Source organism: Thunnus albacares, chromosome 3, assembly GCF_914725855.1.
Source record: "Thunnus albacares chromosome 3, fThuAlb1.1, whole genome shotgun sequence".
NCBI classification, from domain to species: domain Eukaryota; kingdom Metazoa; phylum Chordata; class Actinopteri; order Scombriformes; family Scombridae; genus Thunnus; species Thunnus albacares.
This window is the reverse complement of record NC_058108.1, coordinates 35,453,907-35,471,863: the sequence shown is the minus strand read 5'-3', so window position 1 is coordinate 35,471,863 and position 17,957 is coordinate 35,453,907. Positions and strand designations below refer to the sequence as shown.

The window sequence follows — 17,957 nt, the reverse complement described above, 5'->3', positions numbered from 1 at the left end:
TGAAAACTTGTATTCAAACACGGTGTCTGTCGGCTGATCTTGCAGTAAGTGTTGCGTGTATGTATGTAGGACGTGACCTCGACGTCCTCAACGGTAACTACAGGCCTGAAGCTGCTGCTCACAATCAGTTATTATCAGTTTAAACCAGTTAAACCAGTTCATTGTTAATTGGTTTTAAAGTGTTTTAAAGCTTTTAATTGATCATTGCAGAAACAACAAACTTGTCTTCGGACTGTTCGTGTTTTAACAAGACTTTATTATAAATGACACGAATGTACATCTTTCAAATTTCAATGGAATACTGACATTGCGTGTCTAATTCACATTTTTTTTTTTTTTTGTAATTTTCTTTCATCTGCAAAGAACAAATAGCAAAAAAATCTTTCACCTTATGAACAAGTGCTGCAATTCAATCTCCAAAATACAACACCCACAGGCCGGACGACGAGTTTCTGAACAAGATTCAAAGATAGAAATGAATATCAGCAACCTGAAAATCATAGCAGCATCGTGTTTTTTTTTTTTTGAAAAGAAGTTTTTAGAAAAAAAAAAAAAAGCCCACTCAAGAGTCTAATTTCAGATTTGTTTCATGTTGTTTCTGTCAAAGTTGATTTTTTTTTTTTGTTCTTTGAAGAATAATCCTCATCAAGTTGAAATTGATGATCCCGGACTGCACAATCTCGCAGCTTCCACTGAAATTTAACTATTAAAAGGCCTTCAAAAGTTGTAAATGGGTCATTTTCTCTCTCGAGTTCTGGAGTAGAAAAATAATCCTGGACGAGTCGATCTGCTGATAGCGGCGGAGGAAGCGAACCCTCTGTGCGTCGTTTCAGTTCGTTCACAAATAAACTTTTAAAAAACGTCTCTACTATTAGTTTAAAGGATCTTATAAACCACCAACAACAAAAGGAATACTTCTTTGAAAGGAGGAGCAGAGAGGAAGAGAGAAACACAGGAAGTCACAGCACTTGGAAACGCCATGAGGCCTGGTCTTTGTAGTCCAAACAGTCGGCGGCGTTGAAGTTGAGTTTCCAGGCCGAAGCCGCCGCCGTCTGCTCTTTGTAATCCAGACAGTCTGTGGAGTTGAAGGCGAGGCCCGGCGCGCTGTACGCCTGGTGGTGGTGCGACGGGTGGTGGTGATGGTGGTGGTGCCCTGACGTCTGGCTGATGTGGTGGTGCGGGTGTCCCGACATGGAGCCGCCCGTCATGGGGCTGAGCTGGTGCGGGTGGTGCGGGTGGTGATGGGAGTGCATGGGCGCCAGATACGAGCCGCACTCCACGCCGCTGAAGTAGGAGCCCGACGCCGAGGCCGGGTAACCCTGGCTGTACGCCGCCGCCGTCTGGCTGTAAGACACCGGGTAGGACGGCGTCCCCCCGGTGGTGGAGGACGTCACCGAGCGCTGCATGCAGGAGGCGCTGGTGGGGGCGGCGGGGTCCGGCAGCGCGGCCGGAGCCGGGGCCGGGGAGATGGGCGCCGGGCTCCAGATGGACGACACCGGGGCGGTGACGGAGGTAGAGGTGCTGATCAGACCGGGTCCTCCGAGGCCGGAGGAGACGGAGGAAGAAGAGGAGGAGGATGAAGAGGAGTTGGAGGTGGAGGAGGAGCTGGACACCGCCGGCGGGGTGAACTGGCCGCTGCTCTCTGAACCGGTGCTCTCTCTGGTCGGAGAGGACTTCTTCTTCATTGGTTTCACCTTGGCGCTGTTGCTGCTCTGCTGCTGCTGCCGACACTTGGCTCTCCTGTTTTTAAACCAGACCTGAGGAAACCAGGAAAGGTCAAAAGGTCAGCGCCACATGTCGTCCGGATCATAAATGAAAAAAACAGTGAAACCTGTCCAAGCTGACGGGAACTAAACACCTTCTTCCCTCTCACATGATCCTACTGAGGTGCTCTGACCTTTGACCTCTGTACTGTCGGCTGCTTGCAATGAACTGCAGCCTGTTTCACTGTCTGGATAAAGAGTCTGAATGACTCAAGTAGATAAATAAAACAGGCGAATGGGAAACATTTTCTCACAGTATTTCAGGTGAACTGGCCCTTTAAAGTAAAACACATTTTATCACCTTTATCTGTCCACGAGGAAATGTTTGGTTTTATTTGTCTAGATTTTGAGATATTTGTCTGACGTTACTGCAGCCCCTCTTGAAATCTGCTAGTTTATGTTGCTTATAGCATGAAAAATTCAATCTTTTTTTGGTCCCACTTACTCTGAATAAACATGAAGACTATTTTCTTCCATATAAAGAACTTCCACATACTGTTTTTGGAGAGAGATCGTGAATATGCCAAAACAATCTGTCATAGACGTAACCGGAGCAAAGAGAGAAAATGTGTCTTTTAAGTGATTTGAGTGAAATGACCCTTTAATTCTTTTTTTTTTCTACTGGAAGTTTTGTTGAAAATAAAATATTGTTTTTGAGAGTGTTTGAAGGTGAAGAGGCACTGTGCCACAACTTGTTCACTAACTTTTTTCCTTAATTAAGTCATAATTAGGATTACATAACAAAATATCTTGCGAGCTTAATTATTAATATAATCGGTAGAAATGCAGCAATTTAACAGCAAGGCCAAAGTTTAAAAAAAGGTGTAAACTTTACATATGAATGTTGTATTTTAGGATGTTTTCAGGGCTACTTTATCTGCTTTTTTAAACAAAATCTTTTATCTTTTATGAGTCAATTTCCCGTTTTTTTAAGTTTATAATATTTCTTTGATCCTTGTTGATGAAAATATAATTAGAGACAATGAAACAGGACAAAGTTTTATATGTTGTCAATAAACTTTAAACTGTTTGGAGCATTTAAAGGCCATGAGAGCATATTGAGTAGTGACATATCGCCTGTATTACAAGCAGTAAAGTATCAGCATGTAAATAATAGAAATATACTTAATAAAAACAAGACTTTTGAGTTAGTAACAGTGGCCTGTCAGCAGAGAGGCTGCAGCCATGATTGCAGCTTTAAGCCCAGCAGAGGGACGCATAGAAAAACCCTCTCACAGCCTTTTTTTTTTTTTTTTTTTTTTTTTCTAAAGATGGCTCACCGCATCAAAAGCCTGTCCTTCACTCTGCCAGAGCCGCCAACTTCTCCCCCTTTGATTAAAGACTTGTCTCTACTTGATCAATAATAGCTGAACGTTTTGAGTTAATCATGCAGAGAGAGGCCTGAGGTGAAAAACAGAGTGTCACCAAAAACATAAAAAAAACCCTGAGCTCAGAGGCATTAAACACGTGTGTGTGTGTGTGTGTGTGTGTGTGTGTGTGTGTGTGTGTGTGTGTGTGTTATTGTATGTTACAATGGATCATTAAACTCTCAGCTTAGAGGGAACTTCTGGCTTGATCCTGGTTTGACCTCCAAACTAATTTATAACATTTTTTACACTTTTTTTTCTTGTTTTTGTTTCATCGTCTTTCATTTTTACATCAAGCTGTCACTAAAATTTGTTAATCTAAAAACCTAAATAGACTTAAAGCAAGTGGAATTATCTGGTAAGAAAAAGTCAGCAGGTCAAACAGCACTGAATCCTCCTAAATGAGAAATATATTTTTTAAAATTTGCAAAAATAAATGTCCTGATTTCCATATTGTTTTTCTGTTATATAAAGTAAGAAGGCTCCGGCTGACTGTCTGACCTGCACTCTGGACTCCGGCAGGTTGATTTTCAGCGCCACCTCCTCCCTCATGAAGATGTCCGGGTAGCGCGTCTTGGCGAACAGAGACTCCAGGATGTCCAGCTGCGTCCGGGTGAAGGTGGTCCGCTCCCGGCGCTGCTTCCGCGGGTTGCCTGGAAGAAGAAGAAGAAGAAGAAAAACAATAAAATCATCAGTTCACTCCGCTCCAAGCTCATTAACACTACTTTAATATCGGCCCAAAGTTAGAAACTGAGCTCGAATATGTGTTGATGCGCTGCTTAAATACTGAAAACTCACATTCAGCCGTTTAAAAAACATCGAATTGTTCTGTTTTTACACTTATTTCGACTTTTATCCAGTTTATAAAGCAAAAAAATATTTCGATTGGAGCGTTTTACGATGAAGAGGCTGAATAAATATCATTAGTAAAAACATTTAATTATCGTCATCAAATACACTCAAAACACAGACTGAAAAATAAAGTTTAAATGAGCATAAACACGCAGTTTCACCACCGCGATCTTCCGTCTAAATCCACTTTTTTCCCGCCTATAAAACTAAACTCTAAAGGTCACTGAAAGACTTGAGAATAGTTTCTACCGAAAGCAGCGTTTCGCCGTGAAGACATACTGAGTGACAGATCTTTAAAAAATTGACAGAATGACTGTAAAATTATTATAAGAATAAAGAAAAAAGAAACTTCATTATAGGCGCCAAATGTAGTTGAAGCACAGACGAGAAATCAAAGTTAAACATCAGAAATAATCTCTTATAGAAACACCACAGAGGATGGGAATAATACGGTATCAGATTTCCAGGAATAACACACTTAAATGAACTTAAATGAGTATTTCGGGGTAGTTTTGGGTGCATGTGTTGTGCTCGTACCCGGGTATCCTACAGACGGGTGCAGCAGGTCCATGGCGGCTCCGCTCAGGCCCAGTCCGTTCATCCCGTACGGGGCCTGTTTGAGATAAGACATCATGCTAGAGGCGCGGAGGGGGAGACCGGAGTCTGGACGGGCAGAAAGGTGCAGATCTCCCGGTGTTCAGGTCTTCAGGCTCCTGCTGGGGACGGAGACACGAGTGAGACGACAACAAATGGAAACACAACAGTTGAACTAATCAATATATGCTGATGTCTTAAACAGCTTAAAGATTTGTGTGTGTGTGTCCTTCAAAGCAACAAATCCAAGAATAAAAACACAGGCCTGAAACGTTTCAGTGATGCCCGTAATTTAATTTATCAACTTTCCAAACTTCCGCAAACTTTCACAGATTCTAAAGTAAAGACATATATATTAAAAACACATTATATAATAACATGGAAGCCTTTCATTAAACCTCCAAAACCTGATATTTAAGGAAGCTTCAGGCTGCAGCTATAACCTCTGTAATGTAGCTGAATGTATTTTACCACCGTGAAAGCGATAAACGCTTCTAGATGCAACCGGAAAATGTCCCAAATGCTGCTGATTCTACATCAGATTAACACTTTTTACATTTTCCATGTTTTTTGTGTTTTGTAGTCACCAAAATTGTGATTTTACAACACAAGAAATGCAAACGGACATTATAATAATCTGAGAGAGGAATAACTTCATGAAATAACTCGTAGAGTCCAAGTGGAATTTGGTAGATTTGGGAAAAGAGACAATTTGGCTTTTTTTTTTTATTTTTTGGAGACCGACCTGCAGCCTCACATCACATCCAACTCTTAAAATGAAAATAAAAAGGACGCCCAGGCCTCAGAATGACGTGAAGGACTATTTTCTGAAAGAGTAAAATTCAGCAAGATGATGTGAACTTTTCAGTTAAATCCTGAAAAGAGGAATAATAATAAAAAAAACGTCCAAGCGGTTAATTTAATCTGTAACAAAGTGTGACACCAACTTGTCTATGAAACGTCTATGCAGTGATAACATCAGACTGCAGGCAGCCTCAGTAGATGAGGAAATTATAAAAGTTGAAAAAGCTCAGTCACAGGAGAGACATTATAAATAATTTACAATAAAAACCGTCAGACCGCCGCTGTTCTGACATTTTGACGTGTTTTAAAATCCACCGAGATGTTCCCTGCCTGTTATCACTCAGATCTTCATTGGGTTTTAATTAATTCAATAGCTCACAATTAAATCGACCTGCGGAGACACACGTTTAAATTACAGACCACTTTAACTCACCTGAGACTTTTCTCACCTACACTTATCTCTGCTGTCTCCAAATATACGCGTAATATCCCAAGATTATTAATCTATAGAGTTAATACGGTAACAATTAAGTCATGAATTAGGCCTAAGATTCATTTATTTATTTATTTTACCTCGAAATATTCCTTATGCTCAGTATTTTCCCTTATTTATGTTTATGTGTTTAATCTTATATCCTGTATTGAACTGTAAGTGAGTCCTTATTGTAATATATTTTTATTTTATGTCACATGTCTGCAGGTCCTTCTCATGTGGGGAAGAAGCCTTATAAAACAATAAGCTCAATAATATAATTTAGCTCTGACATGTTGATCATAATAACACCTTAATCTAAATGGTAAAGTGCTTAAAGCGAAACAAGAGTTAAAATATAAGGAAACATAAATGAGGTAAAAGTTAATGACTGATGTTTAACCTTTATAAAATATATAAAGAATAAAAAAAGAATATAATGTATATATCAGTATATACGTATGTATATGTATATAAACTTATAACTCCTGCAGCTTTTGACTTACTATTTCTCTGCAGAACATTTGCTGCAGCTGTGTTGCGTTGCCTTCATTGTTAACTGTTAGTGTAAGACAATGTATTTAGATAAGAATTTCCATAATCCACTGGGGTCCTTTTAGCAGGTAAATGCTCAAATTTAGGACTAATAGCTTTTTGTGCTGTGAAAGGAGCCGCGGGCCTCCTGATGGATCTGAACTGAGGCGTTAACACTCCAGAAAAGCTTCACATTTCCATAACCGCAGGAAGGAGCCCAATCACGCAATGTAAATGCGTCAAAACTGTGTGCAAATGAACTCCATTACAATTTAGATTAGATCTACAGGGCGACAATTAGCGGAGTGACTCTTATCAGCAAAGTAACCGGACAGGAGGCTGAACTGAGCTCCGATACACCTTAAAATGGTAACGTTTAGGCCACTTAATTATAAGTAAATATTAATGCATCTTATATTAGAAAGAGCTTTTAATATGTTTAATTTGCAAAGGTGATAATTCATTATTGATTCTCTCGTTGCGTGTATTTAAGAGACAAAACACGTCTTAAAGTTTTATTTAAATTGTATTTAAGTTATAACCTTTGTAAAGACTATTTTCTTTTTTGAAAAAAAAAAAAAAAGATCACTGCATCGTTTTGAAAGCTTCCAAAATACGGCGCATGTGAAACAGGAACACGTCCATGATGAAATATCAACCAATGTTTAATCCTAAATATTATTCAGAAACACAGCTGGAACTCTACAGATAAAACCAGGCAGCGGTCTCACCTTCTTCTGGCTCCTTTTTTTTTTTTTTTTTTTTTTAAATCCGATTAAATGTCAAAGCAAAGAGATCCAGAGTTTGAAAAATATCCACATGGAGGAAAGTTTATTCGGTTTTCTGTCAGCAGATAAATCAGATTCAATCGGCTCCGCGTGCGCTCACACCTGTTTCCCGAGCTAGAAAATTAACATTTCGACGCAGAGAAATTAAAAAAAAATAAGCGTGTTTGTGAGTCTTCGGCGCGTTTCGTCCTCTCCGGCCGCTGTTGACGGATGGAGATTGATGCTCGTCTCCGCGGCCCGCGCCTCTATGAGTCGAGGAAGCACGCGGGTCTTCGCCCCTTCCGGCCAATCACAGCGCTCTGCGGCCTTACGGGCGACGCGGATAGCCAATCAGCACGCGAGGTTGGCGCCGAAACGCCCGCCCATTTCGAATGGAAGCCGCACCACGTGACGCGAGTGAAAAGTTTGGGTCAGAAAGTTGTAGAGGAGTCGACTGCAATTACAGCCAGAAAAATGAATCATCCGAGCGCGTTTTTAAAGGGGAATATTAAAATTAAAGCTCAATTATGGAGTGTTTCTGTTAAAATAATGTTAATTTTTCATTGTATTAGAGCTGCACCTCAACTACAGGTCTTTATTTTTAAAGCAGAAGAACAATAAAAATGTAAATTTGCGAATTTTCTGCATCGTCAATAAAACCGTAAATTAGCTTAAAACAGTTAGCCAAAACGTAGCTTATAGCAACCAGGTGACGTATACGTTTTTAGTTTGTAGCCAGTTGAAAGCTGCCATCAGGCCCGTAACACTGCTACAAATTAAAGCATTTTTCGTTGCACCAAAACACTTTCCAGTAAAGGCAGGATTACTTTTTATTTTCACCCTAAGTAGTTCTATTTCTACGCAGACATTTTCATGAAAACTTCCTTCCTTTGAACAGTTCATTACAGTGTTTTTTCCCCCCTCAAATGACAACTACAAGCTCAACCAGAAATATAAATAATGTTTAAAAAGAGTGTAAAAGGTGACTTGGCAGCAAAAAGCTGCAGTACAGGTTCAAACATGAGCATCAGCTGATTAAAGCAGAGCTGCTGCTGTCAGGAGTTATTTGACTTAAATGACCTTTAACAGAAATCAACTGTAGTCGATTTAACAGATCAGACAGGAAAGTAAAAAGTGTTTTTTTACCAATTAGCTTATGTAAATCCCTCTATTGTCAAAAGGCCTAATGATACATAGATAGGTCAATTCATTTAAAAATAATTTATCCAATACACATATAATTGAACAAATGTAAACATACTGAAAAAAGTACTACAAGCAACTGTGAAATGCATGTAAATACATGATGAAGCATAAAAAATAGGACACTTATAAGTAAACAGTCATTAATTTAAATGAGGCCTGTATGCAGCACCTGCTGAGAAATACAACCTTATGATGGTTGAAGTAGGAAAATAATTTAAAAAAAAATCAAAAGAAAAAAAATGTTTGTTAAAGGGGAATGAATATGAAAATGTTTGGAAATCTGTTGTTTCATTTCCTCTGTGTGTTCTCAGAAATTGGCTGTGGCCGACGGCAACAAAGCCAGTGATTGATCACAAGTATCAAGATATCAAATGGACGGAGTCATTGTTGTTGTGAGGGTTTTTGGGGTCTAATCCCAAATTGCAGGAGTATTTTCTTAATACTAAGCCCGTAAATCCAGGGATCAGGCAGCCTAAAGAGGTGTGTGTGTGTGTGTGTGTGTGTGTGTGTGTGTGTGTGTGTGTGTGTGTGTGTGTGTGTGTGTGGGAGGTGGTGGGGGTTAAGTTTGGAGAGGTTTCTCGTCTGTGTTGTCGACGCTTATTAAAAGCATGATGCATAAAATCCCAAGTTGTCAGAAAGCATGCAGGAGGCTCCGGCCGGGCTTCTGCAGAGTTTCCATTTTTATATATATATAAAAAAACACACAAAACCTGCCGTGCAGACACAGAACAGGGCAGAGAAACCCTTTAAAATCAGCTGACAACAGTGTGTTTGGCTGTAGGCTGAAGGAAAACAGCGTAACAGGCAGGTGAGGATGGGATAGAAGAAAAAGCAAAAATACACATCTACAGTCTCATATGAGTGTTTTGGATCCATCAGGATTCGGCTCAGCTGGGACTCCCAGGTAAGAGCAAAAACAAAAAAAAAGAGCATTTTTCATGTTAATTGTTAAGTGTTTGTGGTTAAAATTATTCAACAGGAAAAGGTTTAAAATGTGGCAAAAAAAAAAAAAAAATACAGGTGTATACATGTCTGAGGTGATGTAAGTTCAGGACTAAATATGAAACCCTGGAACCATTTCTTCCCCCGGGGTGTGTTGGTGTAATAATCAGTAGAAAAAATGTGGCTGTGAGTGTTTAAAATAGTCCTGATTGTCTCAGGAAGTTCATATATTTGAGGTGATGATAATATATAATATATAATATAATAAATGTGTGTGTGTGTGTGTGGATTTGTAGCTTGGTTTTTAAAAAGTGTTTAAATGACAGATATTCATAGATTATTATTGGGAGAATTTTCACTGTACATGCAGTTATTATTATTATTATTATTATTATTATTAAATGGGACTTAAGCTGAACATTGTTTGTTGAAAATGTACAAAAAGGGAAAAGTTTGTATGAGTGCGTTTATAAAGGCCAGACTGTCTCAGCAAGTTTTAGTGTTTAAAAAGTAAAAAAAAATAAGTGACATTTGTTCAGTTGGATGCAGATACTGTCAGCGTGCACGGAGAGAAAATGATCTGGAGGTGACGGGACGGTGACGTAGAGATGGAAATAAAGGCAGCGTGTGATTATGTAACACCTCATCTGATCCACACGCTGCAGTGCAATTTAAGGTTAAAACACAAATGACACAGTGCCACCTGCAGTTAACTGATTGATTATGTATAAACTCACAGAGAGCTCAACGCACTATAACTTAGAAATGTCTGAAAAAAAAAAAATCACCAAATTTGACAGGATGTAGAGAAATAATGAGGAAAAAATACAGAAACAGACACAATATAGAAAACAACCAAAAACAGAAACATACAAAACAACAGAAGTTTCCAAATGATATTAAAAAGTGATGAACACACATTCGGACTTCATTTTTTTTACTTTCATTGTATCATTTTTTGGTTTTCTATGACTTTATTAGGGATAATAAATATATTATAATGGAAATATGACATGAAATGAGGGAGAGAGAGATGCAGCAAAGGTTGCTGGATGAATCTGAATATTAATTAATTTGAAATTAAATTGTTTAGATGTCATCCATCGTAAATCTTTGCAGAAAGTTCAGTTCTGTTCAGTGTTATTTGTTGATTTACCCATAAATAAGATCAAATATATGATCAACTTCAATAAACGTGTATACTTTAATAATAAATATTACATAAACAATCGTGAGATATAAGCATTTATATTGTGTTAATTGTAAAATGACTCTATGACATGTATATGGTGTAGGAGGGGCTTTGCTTCTGATTTGTTGTTGGTGATTATGATAATGATGATGATGATGATGATGATGTCATCTATGCCAAGCTGTTCAATTATATTGATTTCGTCAACTTGTTTGGTTTCTGTAAGTTTTGGATGCTCCAAATATTTGAGTAAAAGGATTGTGTGATGTTTAAATTGATTATTTTATTAGATAGATTGATTTATATTTACAATGCTCTCATGGACAAATCCAAAGTTCAAAATAAAAGCCTGCAGTCTGTCCACAGAAAGCTGCACTTGCCAAATTGTGATTTAGAAGACTTAAAGGTTCAATTATATTGAATTCGTCAACTTGTTTGTTTTTTTTAACTTTTGGATGCTCCAAATGTTTGAGTAAAAGGATTTTGTGATGTTTAAATTGATGTTTTATTAGATAGATTGATTTATGTATGGACAAATCCAAAATTCAAAATAAAAGCCTGCAGTCTGTCCACAGAAAGCTGCACTTGCCAAATAGTGATCCAGAAGGGTTTTCTAAGAATTATCTACAAGACATGTTTCGAAGAATAAAACAGCTCGTGCAGACGGTGGAGGTTGTGTCCCTTCAGGCGATGTGAAATATCAATAGTCTGAATGTCATAAAGTCATAAATGATTTGGATCAGCTGCAGACCTGCAGGTATGATGAGTACTCACAACATGCGGACGCAGACTGATAGTGTCTCTCTCTCTCTCTCTCTGCGCTGACATTTTCCGGAGCGCAGAGTACAGTCACTTGACCCCGGCCGCCACATTCCTTCTGCATTCAACATCTCAGTAATGATGAACTTGGCTCAGCGGAGCAGACGGAGCAGATAACAGCAGCTCACCTGGCTGCTTCACAGCCGTCCCTGAGAGGGGAAAACAACTTCAACACAACACCGAAGTAATAAGTCAAACAAAACACTTGTAGAAGGCAGAAGTTCACTGGCTGCAGAAAAATTCAAAGAGAAAGTGTGTAGTGAGTAGTTAGTTACCTTTAAAGTCTGTTTTTCAGTCATTATTAATGTCATATACTCCAGATTTGACTGCTGTTTTTAATGTAGATCTGGTCCTGGTGTGACAGTCAGGACAGTTTTTATGGGTAAAGCTTGTATTTGGTTTGGACAGACAAACAAATAGGAAGTTGTAGGATTAGCAAATATCAAACAGGCTCTTAATATAATGTCTGATACCGGTTTGTACGGAGGCCCCGAGGTGCAAAACAAAACATTTCAGAAAAAAAAAAAACACATTCTTACATTCATCTGGTGCAACGAGCTGCAGGCTACTTTACATCATGCTCAATTTATGAAGCACAGTGTTAGTTGAGGTGGAGCGATGAAGTCGTGTTTGTATAAGTCGATCACCGTCAGCTGTTTGATTTAACTCACATTTGATTTTCATGTATGTTTATTATAGGAGGATTCGTTCTCCCAGCAGAGAACTTCTTTAAAGATCAGTGAGTTTTTTCACCAGTTAATAAAAATTATAATTTTTTTATCTGTAATGTGCTTTTAGTTTATTGAGGTAAAAAAAATCTTCACATGCTACAGATTTAACCCTTTCATGCATAGTGGTCACTACAGTGGATTTCTTGGATATGCATGGGGTTTTGATGGTATAGTTGCACATCAGCCACCACAGTGGACTCTAGTGTGTCATCCAATGTTTAAAAAAAAGATTTTTTTTCATGCCTAAAGGGGAATAAAAACACTTAGGAAAAAAAATCCTGACTGTTATTATAATTCATGCATGAAAGGGTTAAAAATGACTCAGACAGTGAAAGCTGTTGAGACTAAAATCCACTGTGAGTGTGTGTGAGACTGGTTTTATCTGTATGTATGGAGCCACACACATGGATGTGTTCCATGGTTGACCATAAAGGCCATTTCATAGTTTCCGTATCCGTGCGAGTCCGTATGAAGTACATTTCACCATCTGTCCATGTCTGAGAGGGTCCACGCAGCTCAAAATTGGTGTCTGTGTCGCCTGTACGCACTACAAACCTGCACATTTGCTAGAAAAGCAAACTGGACGCTTGTTTCATAAAGTGCATGTCTGTGTTCCCGTTCCTTGGTCCTCGTTCTTCTGCCAAATACATCGAAAACAAGAAACTTTTTCCTCTCGCTGTCACGAGGTCGCCACCTTGTTTAGCTGGTGCGAATGTGTGCGAAACATGTCCGAACACGCACACACACCCGATTGTTGTCCTCAAGTGTGCTTTGTATGCAACAGAAGATAAAAAAAAAAGAAAAGAAGAAGGTGTCGGATAATTAAAATGTTTCTGGATGTCTTGGAATGATCAGAGGCCCCTCGGGCTCACAACTGTCAGAGAGAGTATTCACCATTACTACTCCAGTTTTTCTTAGTTCTGTGCTAGAAACCCAGACTTAAACTCTCAAGAGCCAAAAATTTGAAGGGAAATTAGTCTTTATAACTTCCAGTGGTCCAGCTGGTCATTTATGCTGTCTCCTCCTGCAGAACTGGTATCTTCAGTCACCCATATTTCATAAAAATAATCATTTTTAGTCGATTTCTGTGTGTTTAAGAATAGATCCAGCAGTGGTTCAGTGTGAGCATACAGTGTGAAACTCAGTCATTGGGGATGGGACACTTCCCAGCTGATGTATTTTTACAGTACTGTTATGAAACCCACTTGTGCGTCAGCCGTCAGCTGACAGTCTGACAGACACCTGAGGAGCCGGAGCAGAAACAGGAAATGAGAAACGAGTCGTCATTCAGCGTCAAAGTACAGTACAGACAGCGGTGAGTCCTTACAGAGAGACACAGTGAGGAGCACTTAGAGAGGGGGGGGGGGGGGGACATGTAGCTGTCAATCACGAGCCCTCTGGCCCCGCCCCTCTCATTAAGAAGGCAAACAATGAAGAAGTGGGGTGGTGGTGGTGGTGGGGGGGGGACGTGGAGGGAGAAATCAGACACCAGAGCCACGAAACCAACTGACCCCATCCAGTACCCATCACCCCCTGAAACACAGAGGTGTGTGTGTGAAGGGAATTACTTAGATGTGTGTGTGTGTGTGTGTGTGTGTGTTGGGGGGGGGGGTTAACTTCCAATCCTTTTAGGATTATGCCCCCCCCCTCCTTCTCTCTGGCTCTGTTCTTCGCTCTTTCACTCTGCTGCCCCTCGGGCAATCACATTAAAACTTGCATGGCCAGCGCTCATTCAGATATCTCTAACAATGCGTAGCAGCGGTAACCATGTGAGCGCTGGCAAGGCACGCAGGAATGCACAGATTCAGTTCCCCGTCACCCTCCCTGTACAAAAAAAAAAAAAAAAAAAAAAAGGAAAATATTGAAGGCGATAAAGCATTTCCCAGATGTCTTGGAGGAGGAAAATGGCTGTTTTTAAACGACAATTAGCGAAGCAAAAAAAAAAAAAAGTCACATGAATCAGAGCACATGTGATCGTTGAACACATTGATTTTTATATGTGAACAGAACGAAATTTCTTTTCTCATTTGAAAGTGAAATTTTATGCATTTTCCACATAAAACTTTTCAGATGTAACAGCAGATATTTTCTCACTTGATGTAACGTTGAGTCAGAATTCAATAAAAATTTGCCTAAACACACACATATATATATGAAGTCAAATGTGAAAACAGAACCTGAAAGCTTATTTTGGCCATTTTGAAGCCACACTAGCAGCAGCTCTGAGGACAGTGACGTTTATAAATTGAAACACTTTGGTCTGAAGTGAAATGTCTCGACAATTACTGAATGGATTCCCATGAAATTTGAAAAGGAGATTATGAAGATAAAAGCTAATGACTTTCATGATCCTTCGACTTTTTATCTGGTGACACCAACGGGTCAAAACTAACACTTCAGTTCATGACAGGATATCTCTAAAACTAATGACCGACTGTCAGGCCCAGCTGCAGTTTTTCCCCCCTAATTTCCTGTCATCTCTAAGCTGTTCACTGTTTAATAAAGGCAGAATAAACTTCAAAAACAATGAAAATACACAACAAAACAACAGTGGCCTAAATCTGACCCTGCAACTGATTCTCAGTGCAGATTATCCTTCACCTGATGACGTATATGTCAACGATATATATACCAGAGTTGGTTCACAAACATTATGAGGTAACGCCAGCTGAGCCTGACAAACAACTGATTTGAGCGTTACAGCTGGGGTGGACATAGATTTTCAGGCGTCAGTATGCTTCAGTCCACTCTCCAGGTGATGTCCTCCCTTCACCTGGCGAGGTGTGTACGACAATTTCTGTAACTTTCTGAAACTGGCAGTGCGACGCCCACTTCATGCAGCGATTGGCCAGGTGTACAGTGGTTGTTTGAACAATCCAGTGCAACACCATGAATGTCTTCAAGGAGAGACTTCAGTAGTGTTCGATGTCTCTAAGTGTGAACATTCAGAGCAGTTTTCACTTCACATGAACTGTTTTGTTTCAAGCTTAACCTCATTTCCCATTTGATGATTTCCGATAAAGCCGATGACTAGCCTTTTTGGTGCCCTGGGCGAGATTAGGATTCGGTGCCATCAGCAGAAAGCGTTAATTGGCCACTTAGTTATGACTTTATGTCCAGACTAGTTAGGTTATTCCCCAAGTAATCGTGATGCAACCAACTTTAGTAGCTGATTTAGTTACAAACTAACTAGTAGTTACTGAGTCTCTAGTGTGATTTTACACCCTAACGTAGGAATTTACACATCGCTGGTGCAACCCAGTGCAGAACTCTATGTCTTTATGGATGTAGCGTTAGCCATTATCACTGATATTATCACTGATATTGGTCAGCAAAGTTTCAGCATGATGTCTTACGTTCTAGGAAGGAGCAGTTATCCAGATAGCTAGCCAGCCATTCAGATTCATATCCTTCAATCTGTATCTGAGTCTAGCAGCTATTGTAGCATCATTATCTAGCATTAGCTTTATTGCTACTTAGCTAGCTAGCTACTACAAATGAAACGTCTACACAAAACAGCATTTTATTGTTAACATAAGATACTATACTTCTATATTGGGCTTTCTTTTCCTCCTCCTCTTCATTTTCTTTCTTGTGCACCTGAAGGACCTTTTCAATATGAAATAAAATGTGAAAAATGGATATCTGCCTCTGGACATCTGTCCGTCAGTCAGTCAGTCTAGCAGTCTCTGTCAGATCTTACATCTCGTACTTCGGCTGTCTGTGATGTGCATCATACGGTAACCCATCCCCCACTTTCAGTGCGCACAGTACAAGTGCAGACCAGGACAGATGAAGAATTGTGAGGAACAGGAACAGGGGTGCAAAGGGTATTTCTTTTTTTCTTTATTTATTTGTTCATTTTATTTAATTTCAATTTTATTTCATTTTATCACTGGTGCTTTGTTGGTTATTGTATGTTTTATTACCGATCTTATATGATGTGAGGTGACCTTGAGTGCCTTGAAAGGTGCCAAATGTATTATTATTATTTGTTACTTCAAGGCAGAGAATAAGGAAGGGCATCCACTGGTGTATTTTTAATTATTTTTCCTTTGAGAGTGACCAGCGCCTACCAGAAGGTGGCGTTCTGGGCAACCGCCTATATTCCTTTAGCCGGCCCTGTGATAAATAAAATGAATTCTGCAATGTGTAATGCATCAAATCCAACGTTCATAACAGGAGCTGCAGAGTATATTTAACTTTAAACTAAATTAAAATAATAAACAGTTGTTTTACTGGAGTTATTAAACAGAAGATGACACATCTGTTTATCACCATGAAACTAGTGCATAGCGTCTTCACCAGAGAAAAGTGCACTGTGCAGAAGAGTGGTAGAAATAATGCATTAATGAAAAAGTAAACATAAATGACAAACATTTAAGAGACGGGGTGGCCTACCTCTTAAAAAACACTTTTTCACTTCACGTAAGTAGGCGAGTGTGTGTGTCATAAAGAGTAGCTACTCTGTAGATACTGTAGATTTACATTTCAGTCTTTGTACAAAAGCTGACAACTAACTAAACTGGCCATTCTTTAAGAGCTACTTCACTCTGTATTTTTTGTTCTGACTAAAACAAAAGGCTCCATTTAAACACAAGTACTGATGTTGCTGATGTAAGAAATAGCTGTATAGCTCTCACTGTACGTCACTTTGTTTAAGATCCTCAGCTAAATGTCCTAAAATGTGAATTCACACCTTCCCAAAACAGCTCCTGATACTGTTCTGAGCCACAGAGGAGCAGAGGGCAGAAACAAGCGCTCCCTCCCCGCCCCACAGTGTGCAGGAGGGAGGGAATTGCCATCCGGCCTTATCTCCAGGTCCAGTCAACTAGAGGTGGTGAGAGAGTTTGCTCCATCATCAGAGCTGGCCATTTGATAGGATTCTGGCACTGCAGCTAATCAATCTGCAGCACAGAGCTGCCAGAAGACCTGTAACAAAGCTCAAAGAGCCTCACAAATGGCCTAGTCCTGGGGATAAGCCCCTGCACAGGATTACATATTGATTTTGAACGTCTAAAAAAGCTTATCATATAAAACCGCCACAGACTACAAAAGTAGCGGAGTCTATGCATGAATCCGTCTTTTAGAGAGGAGCATCAACTTTCAAATACAGAGACCCCGAGCATGAACCAAAACAGAAATAAATGGTGGAGAAATCAATGGCAGGGATGAGGTATGGTGGCACATTGTTAACTGGGGAATCACAACTTGGCTTCACTTCTCCGTGATGGGGGAACGGGGGCGGCTGCATGTTTTTTTTTCTTGGCATTGTGTTGATTTATTTATTTTTATACTTCTAGTTTTTTTTCACACGACCTTCATTTTTGTGGAAATTTAGTGAATTTTGATTATGTTTCTAATGTAATTTTGTTTTCCCTCCTTTTAAGGTTTTTTTTCTTACATATTTCCATCTACTGCTGTTTGGACAGGACTTTTGGAAAAAATGAGATTTACGTCTCAAGAGACCATTCTGGTTAAATAAAGGTCATAATAAAAAAATAGGATTATTTTACACCATTTTAGCTTCACTACCGGCAAGGCTTGAGGGATGCAAATGTCAGTCCAAGGTCTACCAGACTGAAATATCTTGAAAAATAGCAGATTGGATGCCATAAAATTTTGCACAGACATTCATGATCCCAAGAGGATGATATCTGATGACTTTGTTGATCCTCTGAGTTTTGATTTTTCATCTCATGTTACAGACTGGTTGATATTTTTGGTCCAGAGCGAAATTGCTATAGTCTTTTTGTATCTAAGAAGCTGCATCAGTTGTCTTCATCTATGACACATTACACAGGACACTTTATGTTATGAGCCATTACCTGATGCTCACTATAGTCCCTACTACTCCCAGTCTGTTAGATTGAGCCATTAATGGGCTGATATTGTGTCGTCTGGTCCAGGTATT

General features: G+C 39.4%; 1 protein-coding gene across 2 annotated transcripts; it reads right to left on the bottom strand.

The window, feature by feature from the left end:
- Positions 1-235: 235 nt before the first annotated feature.
- Positions 236-11,638, bottom strand: LOC122976959 (homeobox protein OTX1 B-like). Of its 2 annotated transcripts, none has more exons than XM_044345500.1 (4): positions 11,268-11,638; positions 4,520-4,698; positions 3,632-3,783; positions 236-1,757 (listed from the first exon to the last, which is right to left on the bottom strand). In XM_044345500.1, the coding sequence occupies exons 2-4, from the start codon at positions 4,614-4,616 to the stop codon at positions 960-962; spliced, it is 1,047 nt and encodes a 348-aa protein (XP_044201435.1). In that variant the 5' UTR covers positions 4,617-4,698; positions 11,268-11,638; the 3' UTR covers positions 236-959. The 2 variants fall into 2 exon arrangements, with proteins under 2 accessions (XP_044201435.1, XP_044201436.1); XM_044345501.1 differs by having other exon boundaries at positions 4,520-4,695.
- Positions 11,639-17,957: the final 6,319 nt, after the last annotated feature.